The sequence below is a fragment of the Buteo buteo genome, chromosome 29 (genome assembly GCF_964188355.1).
Source record: "Buteo buteo chromosome 29, bButBut1.hap1.1, whole genome shotgun sequence".
Classification (NCBI taxonomy): Eukaryota; Metazoa; Chordata; class Aves; order Accipitriformes; family Accipitridae; genus Buteo; species Buteo buteo.
In genome coordinates, this window is record NC_134199.1 from 3,948,169 (window position 1) to 3,973,525 (window position 25,357).

The following is a 25,357-nucleotide window of genomic DNA, read 5'->3' on the forward strand; positions in this document are numbered from 1 at the left end:
CAGGGCAGACTCCTCGTAGATACTTGCCCTCCTGTCTCGCAGCCACCACCGATCCAGATCATTCCAGTAACACCACGGTTGGTGTTGCAAAGGGCCTGCCCTGTCATGAATTTGTCCCAGTTTGGTTTATGAAATGAGAAAGCCCAGGTGAGGCCAGGTAGCTCTCAGAAGGGCGCCAGTGGTCTGTTGACCACAGGTTGAGATCTGTTCAAGTGAGTAACTTCGAATCTCACTGGTGAGATTTGGGAAAGGAAGGACAAGCGTTGGTTGTATCTTTCTTCTAATTGAATCAGCTCTTTCTTTCCTTCCCCTCTGCTGTACTGGGTGGCTTAAAGACCTCTGTTGTGCTTGAGTGACAGGCTGTGTCGATATGTAGTTGCTTAGTAAGTTCATTAACCTGCAGCTAAATCCAGGCAATGGCTAACTTGAGCTGTTTTTATATTTAAGCAAACTGCATCTAATCTTTCCAATGTATTTTGCTGAGCATGTAATTAAATAAGCATGACCCTGCAGTCTTTGTCGTGAATGCTTCCTGTTTTATAATTGTAATGATCTGAGAGATGTAATTAAGGGGTTCTTAATTTTACATAATTGGTGGTACTCCAGGTACAGCAATTTAGATACAACTTACAATAATTTAAAAACTTACAAGTTAAATGTATCTGTATTTGGAGGAATATTCTGGGGGTATGCTTTCTGAAAATTGTATTAACTTCTGTTTCTGCTCTTCAAGGTTTTCAGATGTCATCCTGGCAACAATTTTGGCTACCAAGTCAGATATGTGTGGCAAAAAGTTTGAACTGAAGATTGATAATGTTCGCTTTGTTGGCCATCCCACGTTGCTTCAGCATGCCCTTGGGCAGGTACGGCATGAGGTCCACTCTGGGGACCTGCCTTCTTTACAAACTACCTGGCTTAGTTAGGAAACTTAGAATTCAGAATGTGCGTGTTGGCTTTTGATCCTGTTTTTACTTCCTGATGCTCAAAGCTGTCTTTTACTTACTTCCAGATTAACACAGTGAGTGGCAAACTGCGGGAGCTGTGTCAGTGATTCACAGAAACCCTGTTCTGGTTACTGTAGAAAAGCAGTGTGGGTAAAGAGAAGTAATACTAAGCAGTCCGGCTCAAAAAGCTGTTTCTCACTATGTTAGTTACTGGAAGTTAGCTTTTTAGCACCTCTAATTAGTATGGCAGTTAAAAAAACCAAACAAACACCCAAAACCTTCACAAATGCTAGAAGCTGCGTCAGCCTTTCTGGCTTTTAACTCTTACTGGTGCTGAAGATGATTCACAGGACTTGGTTGGAATAGGTAGGATGTTGAAAGAGGTCAAAAATTTTCTTGTGGACAAAGTCAGGCTGCTGCTTGCATTGAGACCTTGCTCCGTGGCCTGTGTTTTAGCTGCTTGGAATGAAAGCAGTTGCCACCTAGGCTATGGAAAAGGCCCTGCATAAATGTAGGAAAGAATTTACATGCTTCTATGTGCAAAATACTCCCTGTCCCATTCCTCCTCCTTGATAGACTGTAAGAATAAACTAGGCTTTGGTAATTTCTGAATCCAACACTGATCTCTGTCACTGAACTGCTTTGGTCTCATTTTTCATAAAATTTACTAAGTCGTTCATGTTTTCAGGAAAAAAAAAATCTTCTTGCCAATTCTATCATCCTTTCTATCTATAATTAGAGGTGCAAACAGATTGTTGGCAACTGCTGCTTGATATTTAGAGGACCAGGCTGCTTTAATCCAAGTGAGGAGCTGGCCTCAAGCATAAAAAGATGCTAGTGTTCCACTTTTGAAACTCAGTCATGAGTCTACAAGAAATGTGATGGAGGATTGGCAAGGCTCAGCCCTCAAATGTTTAAGCTGCTTTGGACGACAGAATTCAAGTGTCTGCAAGCTGTGCAAGTGCATCGCCAGGCCCAGACAAGGCAAGTGATGAACCAGGCCCAGGGTCCGTACAGAGACCCCAGCCAGGAGCAAAAGGAGGACCAGAGACAGGGCTGGAGGACCAGAGACAGGGCTGGAGGACCAGGCTGCCATGAACTTAATCAACGGTCCATCCAGGAGACGAGCTATACAAAATGTAGGTCCAAGATCCATCCAGGAGACAGGGCTGGAGACAGGCACACCTACAGACCCTGGGCTGAGCTTAAATGGGGCTCCTGGGTCATGGCCTAAGGTGTGTGTGTGTGGGGACCCAGTTGGGACTGGTCGGGGCCATTAAGACCTTTTCCTGCCCTCAGGGCCCTGACAGCAGTGGCCTGTTCTCTTACAGTATCAGATTCCTTTATTTTGCTAATCTCGTCCAGAAGGCATAACTTCCTAAATGCGGTGTAAATGAGGTTAAAAATTTGTATTTGCATTTTTTCACCACGTATTATTATACGTTCTCTCAGCTTTCCAGTCAGTTTTATCCTAATTGCATGAAATGTCTCTTCATTTTCAATTTGTCTAAATAAAATTGCACCTGGGTAAATAAACAAAGTTAGAAAGTGCTGTAAACACTTTTTTGTTACTTCTTGTAGGATCTTCTTTTTGGGTGTGTCTTATCACCCCAGTAGGCACCCCAGAACTTTCTAGAGTCCAGAATCTTCTAGGCATGGCAGTCATCTCTGTTAGTTAATTTGAATGTAAATCTGGGACCCTTTTGCAGTTAGGAGGAAGCTAGATGGAGCTCCTTTTCCGTGGAGCAAAGGCAGTGACCAGAGTAACCTGACAGTCTCTGGTTTGGGTTCCTTTGGAGTTGATAGTCCAATAAGTTAATCCACGGGACAGCTCAGCAAATTCTTACTCAGATGAGATACAGGAGTTACAAGAGCATGAATATTTAATCCTGTGTGCCAGACAGCCTTTTATGTAGTGATATTCTGAATTCTTCAAGCTCCTTCAGCATTTTCTGTTCCAGCTTAGTTTTTTCTTCTTTTTTTCTGGACAAGAGGTGATATGAAATCTAGCCTGCGTCCCAGTTGATGGTGGTAGTTCCTTTGATTTTAAGGAACAGGATCAGTCCCTGCACTCAGAAATGCTTTTGAGTCTTTATTGAAGTTCACAAGACATCCAGTAACTCCAAAACAAAGAAACACAGTAAATTGTCTTTACCACCCTCCCATCCCTGCCTTTCTGATAGAACTTCACTTACACTTTAGAAAAAACAAAAACATATATCGCTTCTTTTAGTTTCTATAATTTTTAAGACTACTGAGTGAAAGCACTTGGATTTCAGAGTTCACTGTTGAGCAGTTCGTTGCTGATGCTTGGGACCTGTCAGGAAGGGAGGATGCAGCTCTGCTTTTTGCCAGCTTCGCTGCGTTTGCCCTGTCTCAGATGCTGCATTAGCTACGTGTACCCATATGTTGGGTAGAGACCGAATATTAGTTTAGCTGGGTGTTTGGCCTGGTGGGTTATAGCTGTTTTGGGATTGGATGGGTGTTCAGCACCGAGCTTCGGGGGTGATGGGAATGTCCTCTGGATTTTGTGCTCCATCTTGTGGTGACGCTTGCTCGATTCACTATTGTTAGTCTTGGATATGCAAATTCAACTTGCTTGTCTGGCTTCCACTGTTCCGCCCCACCAGAAAGCCTGTACCTGTGTTAGGGATGAAGCTCTCTGCTGCAGAAAGAATAGGGGGGGGCTGGAGAATGTGTTTGAAATCCTGCAGGAAGGGAAAATCAAACCTTTTATTTTAGTATTGCAGCTCCAGAGCATATTTTTTCTGATAAAAGCGATAGTTTGTAACATGATGCAATCCAAATGGGGATTTTAGGAAAGGAAAGAATAGATGTGGCCTGGGATGAGAAATCTATGGACTTCTCTGTAGTTAACAATATATATGAAAATTGTGCTAAGGAATTTAAACCTAGGGTCCCTAATCATGCTAAAATGCAATAGTAAAGACACCTAGTAAGACTGCTATCTTAGCTGATACTCATTTCCGTGGTCATGACCAAAATGCTTTGGTTTAAGTCTTCATAGCTTCTCAAAAAAGTCAGTGTTGTAGAGTAACTGTGACATTTTAATAAAAAAAAAAAATAAATCATAGTTTCATTTCCTACAAGTCAAATTCCGTGGTATAATTTGATTTGTCTGTGCTTTTTTCTCAGCAAGCTTGTTATTTGACTGAGTTACGCTTACCCCCCCCCCCCCCCCCTTTTTTTTCCCCTTTGTTACTCAATCCAACTGACACTAGCCTGTGGGATTTCTAAAAAAATATTTTTCAGGTATCCAAAACTGATCCCTCACCAAAGAGAGAGATGCCCACTATGATTCTCTTCAACGTGGTGTTTGCACTAAGGGTAAGGACTGTCTTCAATCCGTCTGACAGTGGGATGTGCTTCGGATGTATAAGAGAATGCAGTAGGCTCACGTTCCAGTAATCTCTTATAAAACATTCAGTGCGTGATTTCATTGGGATATTTTAATTCGAAACAACGAACCTAAACAATGTAGGATATGACACTGACAAGTGGGAAAGTTTTTCCAGCCTATTGGAAAGCAAGTACAGTTGTTCTGTTCAGGACATTTCCTAGAGTTTTTTATTTTAAATAGAGTGTAAAGGCATGCAAAATAGATATGAACCCAGCTGCAAGTCCTGTATGTGTCTTGTCTTCTGTTATGAGTGAGCTGGTAATCTGTGATTTTTCTAGACCCTGCAATTCAGGCATGTTCAACTAAGCTGTGCAGGAAGGCAGCCTGGGTCTCACTGTCCTGTGTGTCAGATGCTGCTCTCTGTACCTGACTGCTCTACTCCTGCCCAGGACAGGACCAAATCCATACAGCTGCACTAGTGCGTTGCCGAGCCCTTGTGACTCCATGCAGCTTGGATCTTGGTGGTCAGTTCTGCTCCAGAAGCAGAGGCAGCAGGCAGTGTGGACAGTGGCTCATGCTTGGCCAGCCTTAAGAGTCAGGTCCCCGCCATGGCCTTGGTCAACCCAGGCTTGCTTAGGGCAGAGTCATTCAGAAACGTACTCTGGCTCAGAACAGCACTGTTTTGAGCCCTTACTCATGCTGTGTGATACAGAGACATGCGCCTTTGCTCAGTGCCTCTAGGCTTTTTTTTTATAATTAAATGGACAGTGTTTGAAAGCTGCCTCCTCTTAGCAATGAGATCATTGTAAAGGGAGAGTGCCAGGGAGCAGCAGCTGTAGCATTCTACATGAGAAGAAGGTACAAGTGAAGAATAAGTAGGTTTTGATGCTCAGCAAGAACCTGGAGCAAATAGATAGTTTTTACTTGGAGTTTTTTTCAGGCCTACTCTGTTGACTAGATGTTGGCATCTGTGTTAAGGGATCCTGGCTTAGCTAATTAGGTGGTATAAAACCCTAGAAATTTCATTATGTTTGAGCATTGTTTGATTTCTGAGCTCTGGCGTTCTCTTCCCAGCCCACAGGTTGCATCTGTGGAGCCATCATATTATTTTGTGGCATGTACATATATGAAGAAACATTTTAAAAATCAAAGAGGGAGTTGGAATAGCTGTCTTTATGGAAGGGGTTGATTTTTGTCCAACTGGACGTAACATTATGATTTAAAAGCCTCCAGCTCCCTGCTTGTGAAATTACCTCTTCCCCCGTCCCCCCCTCCCCCTTTTAGCACTAGTACTTTTCTTACTGCTGGCTTTCCAGTGGTGACTAACATGGACATGGCCATAGTCTGGATGGCTTGTCCTCACTTGAAGAGCAAGGTTTCACACAAGACAATTATTCCAGCAATCAGTCTGAATCAAGCAAGAAATTGTTCACTGAGTTCTGCTGGGGATCCAGTGTTCTGGTGCTCTGGGACATTCTTAAGTCAGGAGATGCTGAATTTGCACTACGGGAATTGATTCTAGACTTCACACATTAAGAGATGTTAGCTTCAAGAATTTTGTTGTTTTGGTGTATTGGTAAAGCACCGTGCTTTGGTTGTAGGTAAGTGTGTGTCGATGCACATGCAAACACAAACATTCATGCATACTGAGTCATGTGGAAGCAGAAGTGTTGAAACCAGTGCTCCTTCATTCAAAATATTGCAAGAGCTTGGTGAAGTGCGATGAAGACTATATCTAGCCCACATTTTTCTAGAACCTTATTTCTAGTGGTTCTTCTAGGAAAACTTGCTTTTTTTTGTATTTTGGCACTGTGGTGATACTGATGCAATTGTGTGTGTAATGCAGCACTAAGTCATACTTGCCAAATGAGACACTCTTAGTTCACAGAGAGCTGTCAAGTTTCTAGAAAGTGCTGCACAAGAAGCAAGTGGAAATTTTTTCCTAGTGAGGTGTAGTGCACTGCAGAGGGTGGGTGGAGGCATTCTGAGATAAAGATGAGAGTCCATCTGTAGTGGGCAGACAGAGCAGGCAAAGTCCCAAATGCTATAATCAGCACTGGTCCTGCTGTGTTTAAGCTTCAGGGTTACCAACGTGTCATGACTCAGCAAGAACAGTAGAATCTAAAAATGATGACTCATGGTTTGCTAGTTTACATGCCAAGTTATCACTTGCTAGAACCGAAAATTCCTTTAAATGTCTTAACAAACATGAAGCAGCTGCTTACTCAGACTGGAGCCACTGACCCCCCCCCCCCCCCCCCCACCTTGTCAGCTGTACTTATACGATAGATTTTTTCCCAGCACTTTTCATTCTGGGACTTGCACAGATGCAGCCTTAGTAATAGGCCATATTTGTGAAATGTTGAGTGTAAATCCAAATTCATTCTGGTTTGGGGTCAAATTGTTGCTCATGCGTTGGTAATTCTTACCTAGTTACTGTCTTGTCAGTATATTAAGACAAACATCAGTATAGCACCATGGAGTGAATGGGCTATGTTAAAGGCACTGCAGTCCTTATACTCCAAGTGAATTTAACCTGAGCATCATGATATTCTGCCTTTTCAAATAGCTTGACACTTTCTTTTCTCACTTTGTGAAATTGAGTTCTTTGGTCTCTCTGCTAGCAGAAGGCCCGTTAACAACAGGGAAGAATAAACCAGATAGGCATATCATACTCCAGGTGCTGCGTTCCTTTGATGCACATAGACAAGCTTAGAAATCCCTGAGTCTTGTCTTTACCTTTGGACCTCTCTGAGCTTCTGCTTTGTTGCTGCTGGAGAAAATTAATTTCTTTTGCCAGTTGCCAAAGAGGCTGACTTTTGATATCTGCTGAAGATAATTATTTTGACTACTTATCCATCACTGTAGTAGTCCATATATGTGATTGTGGCTGAATAACCAACCCTGTTTCTTCTCTGTGTTGCCTGCAGGCCAATGCAGATCCATCTGTGATAAACTGCTTACACAACCTCTCCCGAAGAATTGCCATAGTCTTGCAGCACGAGGAGCGCCGCTGTCAGTACCTGACCAGGGAGGCCAAGCTGATCTTAGCTATTCAGGATGAAGTGTCTGCCATGTCAGAAAGTGAGTGCTGAGCTTAGCTTTGTGCAGGAGTATGTTTGTCCAGGAGCACTTTTTCAGAAAAGTGCTGATTGTACCTTCTTACCTCTTTTGTGGCTGGGATCAGTATGAACAAGTTTTGTTGCTCTTTAGCATTCTGACAGCTTTTGACTGCATTTTGCCTCATCCAAGATTACTAACCCTATGCAGAGATGTCAGCTCAGAAAAGTACCTTGTTTACTTTCTTTGCTAGCTCAGTTCAGTGCGATCACTGGAGAATGTGCACTGAAACATCACATTTAGATCTGCCTGTCAGGCTGAGATAGGAGAACTCATATGTAGCCTGCTTCACCCAACCTAGGGCAAGTTTCCCATGCTTTAATGCTGTGTGCTGAGTCACCAGACTTCTTGTGTGGAAACTTTACTCTTACATGTTGTTACCGTGGCTAGCAAATAGTTACAGAGCATTTTTATAGACTGTACTTCAGAGCAATTTACTATAATAATACGCACTATTTAAGATGAACTCTATCTGACAGTGATGCATCATCTTGCTGCAAGCATTAAAAATTAAAACTAGCATGTATAAAAACAAAAACACTTAAAATTATCGCTTGTCAAATTCACAGTTTTGTGTGCTTAACTGAGTTGAGTTTTAGGAGAAGTTGGCAGTAATTCACTATTATTATTTTAACACGTAACTTGAGTTATGTAAAAGCTTTGAAAGGTAATTTAGATTTAAAAGATAGGGATTCTGTCCCTAAGATACTGGTCAGTACCTAGTGGGGAAGAGAAAACTCTCTTTGCTTTGAAATCAGTTGTGTGCTTTCTTGTTTTGAAATTTTCCATAGCCACAGAAGGGCCACAGTCACCTTTTCATCATATCCTACCCAAGTGCAAACTGGCCAGAGATCTCAAAGAGACATATGACAGGTAAGTGGGATTTTCTTCCTAGCTCATAGCAGGCTGCTTCTCACTGAAACCTCTTGGCCTTTTTCCTTAGGGTATTATCCACCTCTTCATGCTGTTGACTCATTGGGATTTGGGTTTTAGACCAGGTGGAGCAATGTGAAGGCTAGCTGTCAGGCAAAATGTTTGCAGAATTGCTGTCCTAGTCATTACCTTGTTCTCCCTTTGGATATGTTATGGTTCTTAAAAGTTGGTGATGTCTGTCACAGCTTTAAGAATTATTATTTTCTTCCTTAGCACAGAGTCACTAATGACAAGTGAATTGTAGAATTGAAAAGTGTCATAATATGAATATTGTGTTGCTGAAGAAGTGCTCTAAACCTGCAGCTAAGAGAAAAATGCTGCATCTAGCACTGATGGCAAGTCAGATACGGCCCTGGCTTCATTTGGTTACACTGTGCATGTCTGGACAGTGAATTTGGATTAGGTGGTGAGACTTTCAGCAGCATGGAAAGTGTAACATGCTATTTCTTGACTGGATTAAAAGTTCTGGCAAGGATTTCAAAGGAGTGTGGAGTTAGTGTTGAATTTCAGCAGGAGCCAGCACCAGCCTCCTCCAGCATACTTCTGCTCCGACAGCTTGTCCGTGCTGATTCTTCATACAGAGCAGACACTTCCATTCAGGATATGCACTTGGTGAAAGACCTCGACAAAGGAGCACAGAAGGTTTTGGTGGGGAGGAAGATGATGTGCCCCTTGATTAGGGTGTTTGTCAGGGCTTGGGAGAATTACTCTGGAGTTCCTTGATTGACTGTAGAGCACACTGTATGAAATTAGACAAACCGTTTAGCCTCCCTAGATTGTGGTTCCCCTTGTACAAAGGCAATAATCACAAAGCCCTGTAAGGTAAGGCACTGAGAGCCTAAATAATTTAATGATTGCAGAACACATTAGAAAACTAGTAAGTTGTTCCTTTTTATGTTCAAGAGCTGTGAATTTCAGCTTGTTTGGAAGGAATGTTGCATATTGTTTGATACAACTCGCACAAAACCTGTACTAAAATTTAAAATAAGGCACTTTTTATGTAGCCTGTAATTCTAATATTAAACTTCACCTACTACTTAATTTTTTCTGTTTCTCTAGGGCTATGTATTTGTGACTGGGCAAACCCTGATCTTGTTTCCAAACATTTTAGTGACACAGTGACATCTTGTGGCATTTAGCTGTGACTGGAGGAACACATAGCCCAAGCTCATGGAGTGTGCTAATAAAACCCTTCAATGACAGAAGGAGGAATAGACTGACCATGGAGAAACACACATTGGTGCTGGCCTCCAGATGTAAAATAAGGCAGCGTCTCCCTCATTTAGGCATTGTGAGCGTGGAAGAAGTGGTGCAAATTATATTTTGATGCTTTGGCACGACATTGTCCTAAGCAAATGTAAGAAATAAGGTGTTGGTAAAAATATAAAATGTCTTTGCGTTTGATTGGAAAGCTCTATTTGAAGAGTAGTTAACAGTGTCGTTGGCTGGCTGGCCAATAAGGTGGTGTTCTGCAGTATTTTTGCATTAATGCTTCATACAAGAGAACAGGAAATAGGCTTCTTGCACCTGCAGTCAGATGAGTTGAGAGGGGCTGCAGCACCTTGCCAGGCAAGCATAGAATTAAAATTATTTTTTGGTAAGGTAGAAGAAATGGTCTGGAAATAAGATTTTTATTCTGCACTTCCAAGATGAAGAATGCCTGCGTGGCAACAGCTCTGGAGTGAAGTCTGTGTCGTCTTCTATGAAATGAGGGTTAGTCACAAGTGACATGGGGTTGCAGAAAAAGCAAATAGACAAGAATGCATAAAATAAAAGTCTTGTCTGTAAGATAGGAACCAATCCTGCTCAGGATTGTAAAGCTCATGCTGTAATGAATATTGTATCCAGTTTTGGGCACCACATTTCCAGAAGGATTTGGGCTATCTAGAGAGTGTGGAGGAGTGAGAATGACCTAAGAGGAAAGATTGAAAGATTTGGTCTGTTTCTTTTAGAGGAGAAAAGACTGCTGGAGATGTCAAGTCTTCAAATGGATGCAGTGACAATGTGCTGTTTTAAGTTTACAGAGATTTCTGGCATAGCCTTTGGCATAGGAGAACAGCGTAGTAAAGTGGAGAGAGCACTTTGAATTGCAGATGGGAACCCAGCTTTCCATTTGAGATTCACTCAAGCCAGCATTTCCTAGTGTCTGCTGATTTCTGCAATTCCATTTGAAGGCCTCTTGAATTATCACGGTTGCTCTAGAGGTGCTGTCTAGCCCTTGGTTTCCTGTAGATGGTGCTGAGGTATTTCAGGCAAGACCCAACATGTCCCTTAGCAAGTTGGTTTGTAGAAAACCACAAGCGTATAAATCTTTTTATAGTTCAAAATGTCCCTTGCATTTTGAATGAAGTGCCTGTATTTTATAAGGCAGGAATCAATAGACAGGTCATCTTGACTGTAACACTACTGCTGCTATAGTAATGGAATATTATTAAACTGACAGTTTAGAGGTAATCGACATCTAGTTCCTGAGACCTTTTTTGACTCTAATGGAGAAAACTATAATGTTTCTTTTTGATTAGTTCAGAAAATAGATTTGAGAGTCTTCGTTCATCTTGTCACCAAACTCCAGCATTGGTGTGGAACAAAAAGCAGTGGCTTTAGGACCAAGAAAGTCCAGTTGCCAGTACCTCCAGCACTGACAAATTTACCAGTGTTACAATGCGTGTCTCTTAAGCTAGTGTTTAATTTAGGGAATTAAGACAGCTTTCACCAAGTTTTATCTGCAACTGCAGATAGTATGTTAGCTTGTTACTAGCTAACTGCCTGTCTGTTTTTAGCAAACTTCTCTTAGCTTTATACTGGAAAAAAAGTGAAAGTATGGGGAGGCTTTGGGGGAGGATTGGATTGTTTGTTTGTTCTTTTTAATACACAAAAAGCCTTTATATGTTTTTAGCCTAGTGGGATTTGAACTGACTGGTAGATCTAGGCTATCTCAGCAGCTCAGGGAGAAGTGGAATAATTATATGAGATTAATGAATTATTAGATGTGATTGTGTGGCTGTACTGTAAAATATAAACCAACTGCAGGTATTTGATCAAAGGACGGTCAATGTGCCCTTTACAAGGGAATGTGAAATTATTTCAAAGCTCTAAGTATTCACAACCTCTAGCAAAAATAAACAAACTCCAAACCTACAAGCTGACCTCCACCAAACTAGAAAAAATATTATTAATTTCTGATATAAATAGGATAGACGTAAAATGAGGTGTGTATATGTAAAAATTCATAAGTCTTTTATAAAATACGAGGTGGGATTGTCTTTTTTTTTTTTTTTTGCCAATAGTTATGAAAAAGAAGGCTGCAGTTCTGTGGGATACTGGCCAACTTTTGGGTTCCCATTTTGGGGCAGTGGGTCACAGTGGCTATTCAGGGCAGAGCAGAATAGAGGAAAAGAACAGTGATATTCCCAAAATTGTTCCCCAGCTTCCTGCAGCTCTGGAAGTGGTTTCTGTATATTCAACAGCCTTCAGCTGATCTCACTTCCCGGAATTAGTCCACAATCCTGCAAGCCAGAATAAATATTTAGCAACCACAGCATCCTCTGATAAGGAGGTCCATGGCTTAACTAGTTTCTGTGTTTCTTTCTATTTCTTTTGAACTTTGTTCCTTCTAGTATCATAAGATGTCTCATAGCTCTTACGATGGAGAGACATTAAACAACTTTTTCCTATTTACTTCTCTCTATCTCAGTTTTAGACTATGATACCCCCTCTCAGCATCCTAATCCCTCACCATGTATCCCTCAGTATCGCTGATCATGTATTGTCTAACCAGAGATTTTTTTAAAGAAGTGTTGAAACTAAGTTTTCATGGGATAAAAGGGAATGTCTTTGACGGTTTAATAGCTAGTTAGAGTACAGGGAATGAAGTTATTTTTGCCCAGCTACTCTTGAGGTCTGTGGGAAAAAGGAAAGGTTGCAGCAAGGTCTCTGGATACCAGTTTACTGCTAGAACAGCAGATGAAATTCAGTATAGATAGATGTAAAGTAATGCATGTAAGGCCAAACAACCCTTATATAGTGCATAACTGCTCTGAAAGGAGCTTTTGGAACTACAGCAGATAGTTCAGTGAAAATGTCAACTCAGTGAAAAAGCTCAGGGTGCACTAACACTGCAAAAAATCCTCATAAAATGTGAAGAGTATTTAGGAATGGAGCAAAGAACAAAAGAGGGCCTTCTGTAAATTCCTGGTGTGCCTACTGCGCCTTTGAATCTTTGTGCAATTCTAGGTTTCCTATCAGGGGCTAAACTGTGTTCCTGAGGTTCATGGTGTGCCATGCAGCCAATGCAGTGTTCTCTCCTTCCCATGGTCTTGTGTCTTCCTGGACTCTTTGCTCCACAATTTTAGTTGGTTAAGAAGAATAAAGTAGAATTGCAGCTAGGTGACTCCCTGATGTGACTTTGAAAACTTGTTTTCTTGGTATTCTCTTCTGTTGCTGGTTTTTGCCATTCTGCTTCTGCCCCTAAAAGAAGGTGGCTTCTGGGTCTGCTGGTCCTCTGCCAAAGATTGTGGGGCCAGTTCATGGACATTTGTGAGACTCGCAGTAAAAATCTTGTTAAATAGATGACTTCATGGGGAATCTGTAAAAATGAAGGCAATTATGGATCTGAACTTCACTTTCTGTGATTTGACTGTATTTCATGTTGCATGAATCTTTGTGTATATATCGATGAAATCATTTAACTCTGTTGGCTGGCTAAGTGCAGTTGCATACATTGCTGCTGGAGGATGTAGTTTATTCCTTGTCAAATTATTAGAGATTTAAATTATTTTCCATCCAAGGAGGGGCAGGTGAAGGAGAAATCATGTACATAAAGCTGTAATGAAGGCTTGAAATTGTACAGTTGAATGCAAATGTAGAAGAATGAAATTAAGATCCAGATCAGAACTGAAAATCTGGTTTTCTTGTCTTTAATTCTAGGCTGTTGTTGTATAGTGCACTGTAGACAAAATTATGCTGTGGAGAGTGTAATTATGTAATTAAAGCTTCTGCCTTGGTACACTTGGACCAAAGAATGAAAGGAACCAACTGTATTTTTCTATTTCCTGAATGTTAAACTATGCAGGGAAAATATCCTTGCAAGTGTTTCATGTTTTCATGTATCTCTGCTGCTTTTCAGTAACCTGTTTTAACAACCCCAGTAGCTTTCAGGTAGTCTTTTAATTCACTTGTCCCTTTCAGTTATTGTCATATTTTCTCTTTTGAGTATTTGGCCCAGTAGATAGTGTGGATAACTACTGCTTCAGGGTGCCCTTTACCTTGATGTATTTTGAGAGAATCCAGCTTTATCTGTCAGTTGGTTTATGTCTGGTGGGATAAGCAGTGTTACTGGACTTGCAGCATTTAATGCAAGAAAAAATGGACGTGTTTGCTGTGCTTTGCATTTTCCTTCAGGGTTTGGAGCCTCTGATCATATGTGAGGTGGTAGCACCAGACAGACAGTGGATTCATCCTTTCAGTTCCTTTTAAAAAAAGGAAAACATATGTAGTATCTGCTCCATTTGCAACTTGAAAAATTGGCATTTTTTGGAGGTCAGTGCAAGATTTGAGAACAAAACCATGGCCTCTGTTTTTGAAAAGCATTGTCTGCAGTGAGATCTTCCCTAATGAGTCTGATCATGCACAAGGCAGGACAGGATCATGTTTGCTCTCTCACCACTCTGTTGTGGTTTGGTGAATAGTTATACCGGCAGCCGAAGCTACCCAATGTTTTTGTTTTAAAGCTGAATTTTCAAGTCTCTCTAAACCCTGTATACAACTTGAAAAAGAGCATGTTAGTTTGTGGCCTACAATTGAATGCTAGGTATAAATGTTTAAATCACCACATAAAGAGTTTCCAAGACATGTATTTGCTCCCAGCCTGTTCCTGGCATGTTTTTAAATCTGCTTTGTGTAGAGGGGAAATTCGTGGGTGTTATCGACACAAAAGTCATATTGCGAGTCTCAACACATTTGAATTTAAAATTCAGACTGAAATTTTCAGAGTGCAAACTTTGAAATTTGATTTTAGGCCAAAATAAATTCATTTGGAACTAAGTTTAAATCAAAGGACATATTGAGAAATTCAGCTGTCCAGTGTAGACAAGATTAGCTGTTGCTTAAGATTGATTACAAGTTTATATGTGTTCCTATCTCAGTATACGTGAAAAGATGTGGTGGGCCTTGCCTCTTCCTCCCTGCTCAGTCCCACTACCTGTAGCAAAGCTGTTCCTAGGCCAGTGTTTCCTGCCTGTGGGCTGGGCAGCCTTGTAAAGGTTTGCAAGGTGGTGCTAGCTTAGCTCCTTATGGTATCTTTACCCATTTTTAAGTAACCATAGTTACCTACCTAGGTATATTTCATCTGTTGTCTAGATTTACAGGCTTCTGTAAAACTACCTGAATGACGTTCATTGCTCTAATCTCCCAGCTTTTTGCATTTTTTTTTCAGTAAAAGAGGCTTATAGTTGCTTTCAGGCTGAACACGAGGGTCAGACTTTATCATCATTCCTAAGATGTCCATCATTTCCACTCCAATCCTGTTGTCTGAAGTCAGCTTAAAGGCTTAGCTTAGTCCCTGTGGCTTCCTAGAATGAAGAAACCATTTAACAAGCACGTTTGTGATTTCATGTGACACAGAGAAGCAGGTTAGTAGGAAATAAACAACCTAAGCAGAACCAAAGGAGTCCATTATTGTGGAACCATGCTGCTTGTAACACCCCTTGCCCAGTACAGACATCTCCTTTTCTTTTTCCTTGGAGAGGAAGATGGAAATTGGAGGCAAAAACATTGTGCCCAGTTCATCTTTGCCCTTTGCAGCTCCAGTCTAGGGAATTTTCCAGTGCCTTGCAGTAGATCTTCAAGAAACTTTTAACTTGAGATACTGCTGCAATGTTAAGGGCAGAGGGACCAGCGGGATGAAGTCTTTCAAATCTCCCCAAAGCCTCGTAGGGGATAATGCTCTGTAAGTACAAGCTAAGGATGCCCTTGCAGCTAGGAATCAGCTGGTCCTCAGCCAGTTTGGGGACAGGGTACATTCAGTCTTTTCTTGTCCTGATGCGATTCCTGTGCAGGGTGAATCTGAACCACTGTTTTCATTTGTTATACATGGTAAATGCTGCATGTATTTATTTTCTTCCTATTTTAGTCTCTGCACAACGGGGGTGGTCCGTTTACACATCAACAACTGGCTGGAAGTGAGTTTCTGCCTGCCTCATAAAATCCATTATGTTGCCACAAACTTCATACCCCCTGAAGCAATTGAGAGAAGCCTGAAATCTATCAGGTAGGAGCAAGCTCTGTCCTTCAGAGTGTGGCTGGTCCTTCCTCCAGTTCCAAGTGTGGTGCCACAATTGTCTGTGCTGGCACAGCTGGGGGGATGCTGTGACACTGAGCTGTAGCGGTGGTGGGGGTGTGGGCTGAGACAGGACTCCCTGAAGCTGATGCTGTGGTACCGTGATGCTGCTGTATACGTGGCGGTATGAAGCCACAGCCTTTGTGTTAACATTAGGTGGTTGTACTGAGGTGATGCTGCCCGAGAGGTCTGTGCTGTTTCCAGTCAGAGGAATTGCGTGTTCATTTTAATCTGTTGACCCAGAAGTAATTTTGCTTTTAGAAGAAAGAGAGCCCAGGCCCCATGATACCTTATTTCCTGCATTCCATGTTCACAGCTTTTTACCTGCAAAAGTAACTAACTCTTGCTTTCTTCCTTTCTTCTACTCCATTTTGTATTTCAGTAATGCAGATGAGCAGTTTTCAGACTAGTTCTCCGGGCTTAATTGCACACCAGCACAGTGCAGTCTTTTTTTCCTAGTCACTGGGGCATCCAGTTAACGTATAACCATCTATCCCCTTTTTACAGGGAGCATCTTACCTTGTGACATAAAAATAAGCTTCTTCTGAACCATCTTACCACAAAAGGATGATATTAGTTCTTTTTTTACCAGTAGATTGACCCCAGATATCATGGTCTGGGAATAACTAAGCCTTCAGGAAAAGCTGCAGTTTACTGTGCAAATGTATTCTATTTTTCTGCAGGCCTTACCATGCCTTATTACTTTTAAATGATGAGAAGTCATTGCTTAATGAGCTCCCATTGGACTGCTCTCCTGCCCTAGTGAGAGTAATTAAAACTACCTCTGCTGTGAAGAATTTGCAGCAACTGGCTCAAGATGCTGACTTAGCATTGCTGCAGGTACGGGGAACTGTCAGTGGCAGCTGAAATTCTTTTAAATCACAAGGTGTTTTCTTTCTGTGTGCCAGTGCGTTTCTGTGGTACATGAGCAAGTCAGTTCTCTTGGTGTGAGCAGAATGCACAGAAATAGCACAAGCTTTTGGGGAAAGGTTGGAGAAATGGAGGGCAGTGGTGCAGTGACAGGGCTCAACAGTCCTGCAGCCACATCCAAATCACAAATTGCCGTGGGGTAGCAGGGGTGCCTGGAGGTTTCTAGTCCACACCACTGCTCAGAGCAAGTCCATACTTGTCCGTTCAAATTCTGAATACTTCTGGGGATACGTCCTACAGCCTCTCTGGGCCCTGGTCCACCATTTGACCAGCATCAGAGTGAAAACCTTTCCTCATATCTAATGGGAATTTCCCATCTCCCACCTTGTGTGTGTCACCTCCTGTGCTATCCCTCTGCCCCACTGAGAAGAGTGGCTGTCTTCTCTGTGCCCTTCCCATTAGGTAGTTAAAACCAGAACAGATAGTACTCTTGACTTACACCACAGTGGTCTGTCTTGGTTCTGCCATGTTGATGTCTATGTGCAAATGGAGGCACCCAAAATGCAAGTGAAAGCTTACAGCTGCCATGGCCAAATATGTTGCTTCCCCTGGATCTGCCAAGATCTTTTCTACTAAAGAACTCTGAAAGCTTGTGCAAACCTACCTATCGATTTCCCTTAGTACATTAGTGCATGGACTTTGCAGAGTCCCAGGAAGGAAGCTCTAGTTTAGGCTTGGGCAAAAATTTTGAGCCAGTCTTTCCAAGCCAGAAGCTCTTTCCGAGTTTGTTTCCAGTATTGACAACCAGATTTCAAATCTGAATTGCTCAAGGTGATGTGATGAGCCCTTGAAAAGGGAGCTTTGTGCCAGTGGAGGGAATGAAACTCTGGCAATCATGGGAGGCACGAGGCCACTGTGAGACCACTGTGGATGACTGCGGTCATTGTGGCCCTTTGCCTGTCAGACCTGATGATTATATTAGATGATACGGGAGAGGGGAGAGCCACTCCACACTTCTAAGGATTGATTCAGATCCGTGAACATGATCTATGCGCTGTGTGACAGGGCAGAGCACAGCTTGTCATCTCAGACTCTCCTGATCGTAGATACGTGCCTTCTCTTATTTGAAGGGAAAGGTCCTGTTTTGTAATAAAATTTCCAGGTCTGCTTACAGTGGTCTGTGGTGTTACTTGGCATTATATAGCTATGGGATGAACTCTGGAAATTCCCTACTGCTTCTGTAGTTTTGTTCTCCACAATAAAGCAAAGTTAAATGCATCTAATGGTACAGGCTGGATTTTATGTCTTGTAGATGCTATTTATGTGGCTCTTCCAGAGCCATTAACAACCACTGACTTGTTTAACACATTAAAATACTTTGTGTAACTCATTACTGAAATATCTGAGTGCATTAAAAAGGCAGTGTTGGTTACCTTTATGTTTGTGTCATAGTAAAGGCTGATTCTTTTATTTTTCATGTATAACACTTAATGCATTTTGTGCATAAACAAAAATAGGGTTTTGGGGCATGAAAAGTAACTAAACTTCTATTGATATAGTTTGAAGAAATTCCTTTAAGACAGGAAATACTAAGTTGCTTAGAAATGTGAAGTGATCCTCTGGAAATTCATAACCTTGTCAAATGCTTTTTGATGTGCCACATGTTATATTAAACCATGAATTTATTCTGAAGGCAGGGTTAAAGGATGGAACATTTTTCTTTCATTTCAGCTCAAACAAGATTTTTCTGTCACTGTATGGAACTCTTGCTGAGAGTTTGAATTTTGCTTTTGCTCTCCTAATTTTTCCCTGTTTTCTCAATGCAGGTTTTCCAGCTTGCTGCACATCTTGTTTACTGGGGAAAAGCAATTATTATTTATCCGCTGTGTGAAAACAATGTCTACATGCTTTCTCCAAACGCCAGTGTCTGTCTGTAAGTAGAAAGAAAACGACTGACTGTAGCAACAAAGTGGTGACAAGTGCAGATATGCTTTCCTTCCCTGTTTTACTGAACACAGAGTGGGATCTTTCTTCATGTATGAATTTGTTGGGACTGTACAAAACATAAACCATTACATGTGCCTGAACTTGCAAAGCCCTATAGGAGTTTGTGTGCAGTAGGGAGGAGCATCATAGCAGATCAATATGCTTCTGCAGTGATGTGGGCCTTGGAAGCAATATTTACCCTGTGAAGCTATTTTTAGTATTTTTAGTACGCTTGCTCACTGAATGTCTGTATCAGGCTGTATGAACCTGAAGCAGTATGGAAACATTTACAAAGCAAAATACTTCATGGTTAAGTTAAATCAGTGTTTCATAGGACTATCTGTGTATCTGGCACACAGCATCACCTGAAATTAATCAAAAGTAGCAAATCAGGGTAGTGTTGCTATCACTATTGTATTGTTTTATGTGATGGCATTTTGTACTGATATGCCTTCTCGCAGACAGAAGGCATTGCGGCCATTTTGAGAGCATGCAGTGGCAATGCAAGGAAGATGTGGAGGCAGTGGTGGGTATTTTTGCTCTGCTGAAATTGGCAACCCTTTCTGTGTTGGATTTTGAGATGTTTTTAGAATCTGTGTTGGATCTTAGTTATAGGAAAATAGTTTTGATTTAAAACTTCTGTGATGGAAGTATAAAAATAGGACAGGAAGGGACCTTGAGGTCATTCAGGAACAGCTGTGCCTGTGTCATATATGGCAGTGCTGTTCTTGAAGACCTTTGTAGATGGAAATCCTAAGACAGACAGTTTTCCTAATATTTAACTTGACTCTCCTTTACTTCTGATCAATCATATTGCTTGTCCTGTCAGCATAGGCATCGAGAACAGTCACATCTGCAGCTGTATTTTGCATATTAAAAGATTGTGTGTTTATCCTGCCCATCTCTGTCTTCTCTTGACTGCCCAATCCCTGTTCCTTTGATCAGAGACTGCGCAGGTCTAGACTTTTTATCATTTTTATTTTTCTTCTCTGGATTCCCTCCGCACCTTGAATAATGTACTGGAGCTGAATGTAACACCAAGATGAAAGTGCATATGCTGCTTGCTTACTTTTGCAGGATGCAACATGCCATAAACTATCCATACTATTTTTCTAGGTCACGGAGAATATTTCATTTGGGAATTGGCACTTCTGTAATGCTTAAATGGGTAAATGTTACACTGACCAGCAATATAAAACTGATTTCTGCCTTTACCTCTTTTCTGTAGTTATTCTCCATTAGCAGATGCGTTTTCTTGTCAGTTCCGGGGCCACAACCTGCCATCGATGCTTTCCAAGTTCTCCCTCCCAGTGTCACTCTCAGAGTTCAAGAATCCGCTCGCACCGCCTGTTCAGGAGGTGAGATGGGGAGTGTACAAGAGCTCCTCGTTCTCCTACTAATGAGAACAAGGAATGGTGTTGCTTCTGGAGTACCTAGTCAGGAACCTGCTATTGCAGGTTTAGAAGTTGCCAATTACTGTGTTTCCAACCGTATGATTTGTTGTTTCATATCCATATGCCAAAAAGCTGTGGGGATGTTCAAGGTGAAGCTGTGTGGATGGTCTGTGCTAGCAAAGCACAATCCTAAAAGAAAAATCAGAATGTTTCTTTTCCCTGAGTGATATAGTAGGGAAGAACGAAACTCCATTTGGTCTGTCGAAAACTGTCATAAATTAGTAGGGCTGAGTGCAAGTTTGTGGATTCCTCTCAATCACACTTGATTTTATTATATTCCATCTGCTTTAAGTTCACAATCTGGTTTTAAAAGCAAACTGTCTAGTCACTTAGCTTGTGCTATGAAACTGGAATTGTTTAAAGGCCATTAGAGGAAGTAGACTCAGCATGTAGTCAACAGAAGGCCATGTGTTACAGCATCAGCATTATAATGTTCAGATTTGGGATAATAATATATGGATTTTGGATTTGTGAGCTGTTGTTTTGCTTATGCATAGATCATGGCTTGCGGCATTTCTGGGAACGGTAAAATGCAAGAGCGAGCTCAATAATGTGAGGTCTCCTCGCTGACACTGTTATATTCCCAGATGAAGAACCTTGGACCTCTGAACACACTGTGGCAAAAGAAGCATAGGCAGATTTCTTTAGCTGATTTCTTGTAGTGTTGTTTGCTAGCCTTCATACTTTGATGACTTGCTGGCTATATGAATTTAGCCACTGTTCAAATACCTGGAAGATTAACATCAATTGCGCACACAGGCACAATTGTGAGAGAAGAATTTGTTGTAATTACAGGTCAGCAGAGATTATGATCAGAGATAAAGGCAAGTAATGATGTAGCGTCTAATCCCAATAGTATGTACTGGTCAGCTGCCACTTTGGGAGTCGGGGAAGAGCAGTTTTACTGGTTTTTTTGTCAGTACTTCATTGTAGTTACAGACAAATCAGTGTCCTGAAAATTGAAGCTGAATTAATAGCATTAATTTTATTCTAGCTGCAGTAGCTTCAGGAGGCATTCTTATTCTCAGTAGTCCTTTTAAAATTAATTACTTGCCTTAATACTTCTCCTTCAATATTTCTGGTTATTCTCAGATGTCCTACTTTTGTTTAAAATACACAAATAAAGTCTGCCACTTACTGCTGCAGTTATGCCTTGAAACAACAATGTGTGATCAATGTTTGCCAGAGCTGTTGGAGGGCTAAAATGGCTCTTTTAGAGTGTGCGCCTTCTCTCGGATGCTCACCTGTCTGTGGTGGGGTCCTAAAGGTCAACAGCATGGCTTGTTTTCATCATCCTTTCAGCCTGTATGGAAGGATGAAGGATGATGCTGTGAAAAGCTATGGAAGTACCTTCTATGGTCTGAAAAGGGGAGGTGAGAACTGTGGTTGCAGAAGACTCCGGGCCACATTGGCAAGACATGTACATGAAGATGGAGACCACCGTACACTGGTGGGTTGTTTTGAGTCATGGTGAGCTTCTTTTTGACAAAGCTAAGCATGGCAGTTCTTGGGGGAGTTTAAGCTAGAGAGAGTTTTTAGATGTTTTCATATCAGTACATTTTCTTCTACTTTGATTTACCTATGTAGAACTCTTTGTATTATTGTTTTGTTAGGAACTAGCCTTTGAAGAGAGATGAGTCTAATCCCTGTCCTGAAGTGGTCAGGCTCCAATTGTAATTAGCAGAGATCTAGTCGATAGAGCAATAATCTGATTAAATGTGGGTGGGTTTTTGTTCCACTGCGCAGTGATAAAAGATGCTGTACTCTGAACTGTAAATATTGTCAGATTGTATTTGCTTTGCCTTTGAAAAAAGTTAACAAAGTTGGGACCTTTCACTGTAATTTTGTTCTTTGTGTACATAAGAGGGGATGTGGATTTTTTTTTAACTTTGAAGATTTTCACTAGTAGTCTTATCTTGTGCTTTTCATCATGCTGACTGTACTGTCTCTATTTCTGAAGGTCATCTGTGCTAGAAGGTCAGTACTGTGGGAAGGGCTGTATTTTTGGCAGAAACTGTTACGGTCTCATGGCATCTATCCCATTTGATTCTTGTCTTAAGCATGGGATTGGCTCCCTCCTTTTGGCACGTGCTTCTGGATGGGCAGAGAATACGGAAGGCATTAATAAAGTCCACAATACAAAATAGGAAAGCTGTTAAAGAGCCCTTCCGCCTGTTTTTATACGAAGTCATACTGCTTGATTTGAAAGAGGACAAAGTTATTTTTGCTAGCTTACTGTTATATGGGTGGAATTGCGCCATTCCTTTGGGTAGATGAAAAAAATGTGACACTGGCATTTTTATACTTGGGGTGCTGTGGTATTTTTTGGCGGGTAGGAGGTACAAACAACCTGCAATAGCCTGAGCAAGGACAAGGGCAAGACTGCCTTGAATGATGGAGTGCTTGTCTACATTCTGCTTTTGGTGTCTGTCAAGTAGGTAGGAGACGTCCAGCGAGTGGTGTCTGCCAGGACTGCCAGTGCTCTCAGCCATGCCCTGTGCTAGAGACAGGAATTCTTCCTGAGCCTGTTGTCTTGGATCTCTTTTCTTGCCTGTGATGATGAGCTGCAGTTGAACTCTGTGGTGCTTATGAAAGATTTTGGTATTCGTGTAGTGATTTCTATGCTAGCTTCCCTTTCTCTCTGTTTAACCTGCCTTGTTTGGATAGCAATGTTGCAGCAGCATGAGGATGAGCCTACGCCTGCAGCTCAGCTGATCTTACGATATCTGAGTGCTGCTGAGAGGAGGGCCTGTTTTTCCCTTCTACTCTCAGGTGTGTGCACACATGCCTTCCTCCTTTCCCTCTTCCCTTTGCGCTAGAGCTCTGGCTCCTGTCCAGCTTGACTCTATTCACTTAACTTGTTTCAGCTGCATTAGTTTTCTGCCAGGTTAGCAGGTGGAATTTGCTCAGGGGGAGATCCAGCAAGTGCCAGGGCTGGTGCAGAATGAAGGAGGCACTTCTGCAGCTGGGGATCAGTGAGGAAAGCAGAAGCTATTTTCCCCTTTTCATGGCAGTGAGCTGTCTGTTAGTTCCACTGTGCTGTGTAGTGTCACTTGGACTTGCAGCAATCCAACGCAGCCTGGGACTGTCCTGAACAGCAACCAGTTTAGCTCATGCTGCTGGTGCTGGATCTCACCAGGGTGCGGCCATGGGGTGAGGAGATCCTGTCAGCTGATACAGTAGGGAAACTCATTTTCCCTTTCAGTGTTTTTACTGGAAAAGAAGCAGTTTGTGTCTCCTCTACCCTGACCCCAAAGAAGCTGTCCTTCCTTCTGCTGCCTGTGACTGTTGGTTCCTGTCCCTGTGCTGTCCCTTCATGTGTGGCACAGCCTTGATGTGGCCGCAGAGCACACCAGACTGGAGTTCTGGTGGTGTTCAGTGTGGTGCACACACCTTCATAACCTCCTGTGAAAGCACAGAAACACTTGGTGACCTAAAACCTTTAGGTCAGCACACATTCATTGACAGACTATGTGTACTAGGCACTGCAGCTGGTGCATGGGAATGCTTTAATCCGCTCTCAGTGCGAGGCTTTCTTTGTACAATATCAAAGTTTCTTCACCCAGCTACTCTGCGCTGGGTTTGCAAGTTTCTTTGCAAACCAAGAGAAAGGGATAATGCTTGTGGCTTCCCCTCATCCGTGCATTATGGCCTCAGTTAGTCTATCTTTCAGAAGAAGCTGTAACATCTCTCTATGCTGCCTTGAGGAACAAACGTTGCCTAGCAGGAGGGTCTTTCCCCCGTAAGGTAGGAGTGTACCTAGGTGAATTAGACATCCCATTTCCTCCCTGCATCCCCTTCACTACAGTAGCTCTTTATCATAATGCACATTGTTATTATTATTGTAGTTATCTAATTCTCCCTTGATGGGGCTAGGATAACTGTGGGAAAAAACAGATGGGAAAGTATGACAGCTGCTGCTGAACAAAATATGTTTGATTTTTTCACTTTTCTTTTAATAAGTCTGGCCATCCTGTTGGGAGTAAGGCACCAGTAGATGAGGCCTCTGCCTTATGTATCTGGAAAACGTGCTGTGCTTTGTGTAACAGCTCAGTGGAAAATGAGCGAGTATGTCAGAGGATGGGAGTGGGAGGAGAGCTGCATGCAAATACTGAATAGGCAGTTGTGTCTTCTGAGAGACATGCTGCAAATGGGACTGTTCTGCTGGGCATCTGGAAGGCATTAAGAGTCACAGGAGCTTTTGTTGGCAGAGGTATGGAAGTAGTATTAAGATGCATTTATATTCAGTTGGACTAGGTATAAAATCAGGATTTTTTTAGTGTGGCAAGTTAAAAAAATATGTCTTTCTAGGCCTAAATGGAGGGAATGGTTAAGCTGAGAATTCAAAGCTGTTACCTAATGATTAAAATGGCAATATTAGACAATAAATTTTTTGTCCTACATTAATAGGGGTCTTCAGAGTCTGTTTTCTGTAAAATAAGGAGAAATTTTAATAGCTGATCTGTTTTTCATAAAACAGCGTGGTTTGAATTATAAAGGTAATATATTTCAGCAAACATCCATTTACCCCAGTGACTCTGAAAGCACTGTCCTACTGACCCAAGGCAGCCCTTAGTTCTCAAGTTAGTCCTTGAACAATGCATGTGTCAAATAGCTAGACTGGAGAAAGGGGGGCTCGTATACTTCGGTAGGCAAGACAAGCTGTTTTAACTAAGAGTCTCTCGTCAAGTAGTGAGAAACAAGCTAGGATTGAGTGCTTCTGGGTTGCTGTTTTCCCTTCCCTTTCCTGAACCTGTTGCTGGTCCCAGTTATCTTGGCGTTCTCCTTAGATTTTTAGGCCTGGGAAAGAAAACAGCCTTAAGGAATCCTTGCAGGAAATGCATTTATTTAACACATTACTCAAGAGTTTTACAAATGCTCCCTTTGGTTCCCAGAGGGAAGAGAATAATGAATACTGAAACTTGTCCCTTCAAGGCTTGGGGCTGAGCTTTCCTCTGACTGTCCCAAACTGCCCAGATGGGCTGACATGTATAGTGCCCGTGTTTTCAGAAGCTAATACATCTCTCTGCTTTTGTCAATAAGCACAAAGCAAGGTATTGTTACCAACGCCCTCCATGCTGCCTTGCATGACAACACGCTCTAACTTTGCCTGGGGCCTGCTGCACCACGAGTTGGGGAGAGGAAGGAGATGGCCACGGCTGATCTGTGCCAGCAGGAGCGTTCCAGATGGTGTGGCAGACAGGACACCCCCCCACCCCACCCCCAGCAGATTGGAAAAAAGCAGCATAGGGGGACGGGAAGGACGAAAGGAATATGGATGAAATTTAGAGTTGATTGGTAGTTAAATTAAGCAACAAAAAATGTTTCGATTTATATTTCCATCATGGTCCTG

At 42.0% G+C, this 25,357-nt stretch overlaps 1 protein-coding gene across 10 annotated transcripts in view; it reads left to right on the forward strand.

Moving 5' to 3' along the window:
- Positions 1–25,357, forward strand: part of NPRL3 (NPR3 like, GATOR1 complex subunit) — a 46,582-nt gene that overhangs the window by 9,978 nt on the left and 11,247 nt on the right. For 8 of the 10 annotated variants that reach the window (XM_075059412.1, XM_075059410.1, XM_075059415.1 and 5 more), the window contains 8 exons: positions 734–863; positions 4,218–4,292; positions 7,236–7,389; positions 8,217–8,298; positions 15,488–15,625; positions 16,378–16,534; positions 18,391–18,497; positions 19,779–19,908. In XM_075059412.1, coding sequence (XP_074915513.1) covers positions 734–863; positions 4,218–4,292; positions 7,236–7,389; positions 8,217–8,298; positions 15,488–15,625; positions 16,378–16,534; positions 18,391–18,497; positions 19,779–19,908 — 973 coding nt within the window. Of the gene's footprint in view, positions 1–733; positions 864–4,217; positions 4,293–7,235; positions 7,390–8,216; positions 8,299–15,487; positions 15,626–16,377; positions 16,535–18,390; positions 18,498–19,778; positions 19,909–25,357 lie in introns of those variants that run through there. The other 2 variants (XM_075059417.1, XM_075059413.1) reach the window with 1 other exon arrangement.